The sequence below is a fragment of the Pygoscelis adeliae genome, unplaced genomic scaffold, assembly GCF_000699105.1.
Source record: "Pygoscelis adeliae isolate BGI_AS28 unplaced genomic scaffold, ASM69910v1 Scaffold403, whole genome shotgun sequence".
NCBI classification, from domain to species: Eukaryota; Metazoa; Chordata; class Aves; order Sphenisciformes; family Spheniscidae; genus Pygoscelis; species Pygoscelis adeliae.
In genome coordinates this window covers 1,208,300-1,210,928 of record NW_008824466.1, presented here as the reverse complement: position 1 = coordinate 1,210,928, position 2,629 = coordinate 1,208,300, and the positions used below count along the sequence as shown (strand labels likewise).

Sequence of the window (2,629 nt, the reverse complement as noted above, 5' to 3'; positions counted from 1 at the left end):
ATGGGCATGGACCCTGCCGGTCCCTGCCCTGCACCAGGCCGACAAAACCCCGGGGCAGGTGGGAGCGCAGGGTTCAGCACCTCCAAAATGCTCAGGCTCACCCCAGGGCTGCGCTTGTCCTCGCTGAGCATCAGCCCTGGCAGGAGGCAGGAACCAGGGGGCACAGGAGCCACTGCACCCCCCAGTAAGCAAGTACCAGCCCAGGGCTGCCACCTTAAGCTCAGCTCTTAAACCCTCCGTGAGCGTAGCCGAAGTAGGGGAGGGGGGCAGCCCTGCTATTCCCTGGGGAGCTCCCAAGGATCTGGGCAGCTCGCATGAAGCCATCCCAGCTGGAAGCATGCAGGGTGCTGCGAGGTGCAAGAGTGACACCACAAAACCTTCGCAGCCACCCCCAGGGCTAGAGACAGAGCAGAGCCACCTCCCGCTTTTTGAACAGCTTTATTTCGTTGCATCCCCGTTTTTCAGGGGAAATCAAGGCCCACGGCCACGTGGAACGTGAAGAAGCGCAAAGTGCTTTAAGCCTCTTGTGCGGAGCATGGCCCAGCCGCTTCCCAGCAAGCTGAACCAGCCGCAGCAGCTCCACAGCCCAGCTCTGCTCAGTCACCAGCCGGTCAGTGCTGGGAGCTGCACATGGGATGGCTTTGTGCTCCAGGAGCCAAGAACTGCCAACGCAAGTGTTTCTCCGGGAAAGGGAGACCCTCACCCCAGCAGGGCACACTCAGGCCAGGAGAACTGGGCCGCCTCCACTTGGGCCGCAGCCATGCCCCCATCGCATCTACCTGGAGGTTGCTCCGGAGCGAAGGGTGCTTGTAGCAGAGCATTCCCGATGTCCCTAAGCTGCAGCCTCGGTCTTACCTTTGGGGGGTTTCGCCTGCGAAACGAACAGGGGCATCTTAATATACTAGAGACAAGAGGACAAGCCGAGGCAGGTGGTCCTGCGCTGCTCTGCTCAGTCCCGTGCAACCAGATTCATTGTTTGAGACCCCCACTCCACTCGTGATTTGAGATCAGGCATTAGGAAGAACTTTTTTTCCCCCCAGTAGGACGGTGCAGCCCTGGGGCAGCTCACCAGGAGCTGGGGGATCTCTGTCCTCAGCGGTTTCTAAGACTTGGCCAGATAAAGCCGAAGGTGACCCGAGCTAGGGCTGGCAGCTCTCCTGCTCTGCGGGGGCCTCCCAGGCCACACCCTGCGACTCCCTGACTCACCAGGGCTGGGCAGCGCCAAAGCGGGAATCACGCACGGCAAGAAAACCTGTCACGGAGCCGCAGCGTCAGCACCGACACGGCGCCAGGGCGCGCTCCGAAGAGCTGCCCTCTCTCCACACGGAGTTTGGCCAGATTCCGCTTGGAAGAGGGTGAATAAATGCGGAGCTGGGTCAGGTTTCTACGGTAAGGTCCCCTCGGGGACTCCTTGCTGTCTAACAGTAGTTGAGGCCGTGGTACAGCCTCCGGACACCAGCCGAGTCCCTCTCTTCCACTCTGCTGCCTGTTGTCATTAAACTTGCAGGAGTTTAATCTCCGTCAGGTTCAGTTCAGACCAGCCACCAAGCCCAAGAGTCGAAGACTAAGAACTGCTCTGCCAGGGTTTTCCCAGATCTTGTGAATTGAGTTTAACCAAGGGGCAGAAAATAATTAAATCTGCTTGCAAAACTTCACTCAAACCTCATCTCTCCGAAGTGGCCCCATCCTTACCTCCTCAAACTTCTCCTTCCAATAGAAGTCAGCCTTCGCATCCAGGTAGAGCAGAACCAGATCACAGACCACCGTGGCCTGGAGACAGACAAACGCAGCAGGGCAGTCAGCAGTGAAACTTCCTGCAGGAGTGCCAGGCCCTCTGTCCTGGCTCCCACCAAGCCCTGCAGCCGGCTGCGGGCCAAACTCCAGCACCTGGCCAGTGCTGGGGGGCAGCGAGCCTGACCTGCCTCCCAGGCCACCCAGGCAGCTCCACCAGGTCCTCTTTGACCCAACCTGCTCCCATTAGCTGCACAGGAGGTTAGACGTGATCATCTGGGCTGCAATGCACGGACGCAGGGTGAGGGCTGGTCCAGCAGAGAGCCGCCGTCACAGCCATGTAAGGGACTGGGATGAGCATGTCTGGGAGGAAAGAGGGGGCAGGTGGGGGAGCCCTGGCTCCCCGTTACTCTGCTGAAAGGGAAGAGCCACAGAAGTGCTCTACAAAGGGGCTGCCTCGTCTCGATGACCACAACGCCATGTCCGTGCTGGAGCTGGACCCTGGCTCCCTTTAGAGTCAGGGGAGAAACACAGACAGGAGGTGCTCCCTCCTGCTGGCCGAGACAGCTGGAGCAGACCAGCCAGCAACGCCCCAGCAATGCGCCTTCCCAGGGTCAACACAAACACCCAGCCTCCCCGAGATGTGCCCCTGACAGCGCTCAGGATCCTTCATCCGGCAGTGTCATTACTGCTAATGATCACAAACAGGAAAACGGGAGCTAACACCCTGCGAGTGTTAACAATCTCCCCTCCCGGGCTGGCAGGCACCCAGGAAGCCTCGCGCCCAGGCAGGCGGGGGAAACAACAGACGAGTGGCAAATCCCAACCCACGGATCAGAGGAAAAGAGCGTATCTGGAGTACTCACGGCACCAAAGAACGCGATGCCAGGGCCGAAGC

The 2,629-nt window shown here is 59.8% G+C and overlaps 1 protein-coding gene and 1 long non-coding RNA gene across 2 annotated transcripts in view; one reads left to right on the top strand and one right to left on the bottom strand.

Moving 5' to 3' along the window:
- LOC103914444 (transmembrane protein 17B-like) overlaps positions 1 to 257 on the top strand; it is a 2,286-nt gene extending 2,029 nt beyond the window's left edge. The window contains exon 4 of the mRNA XM_009321083.1: positions 249 to 257. Within this exon, the coding sequence (XP_009319358.1) occupies positions 249 to 257 (9 nt within the window). The remainder of the gene's footprint in view (positions 1 to 248) is intronic.
- Positions 258 to 445: 188 nt separating this feature from the next.
- LOC103914431 lies at positions 446 to 2,629 on the bottom strand. Its single transcript, XR_663461.1, has 3 exons — positions 2,598 to 2,629; positions 1,693 to 1,770; positions 446 to 871 (listed from the first exon to the last, which is right to left on the bottom strand). It is a non-coding gene; the product is annotated as an uncharacterized LOC103914431 (long non-coding RNA).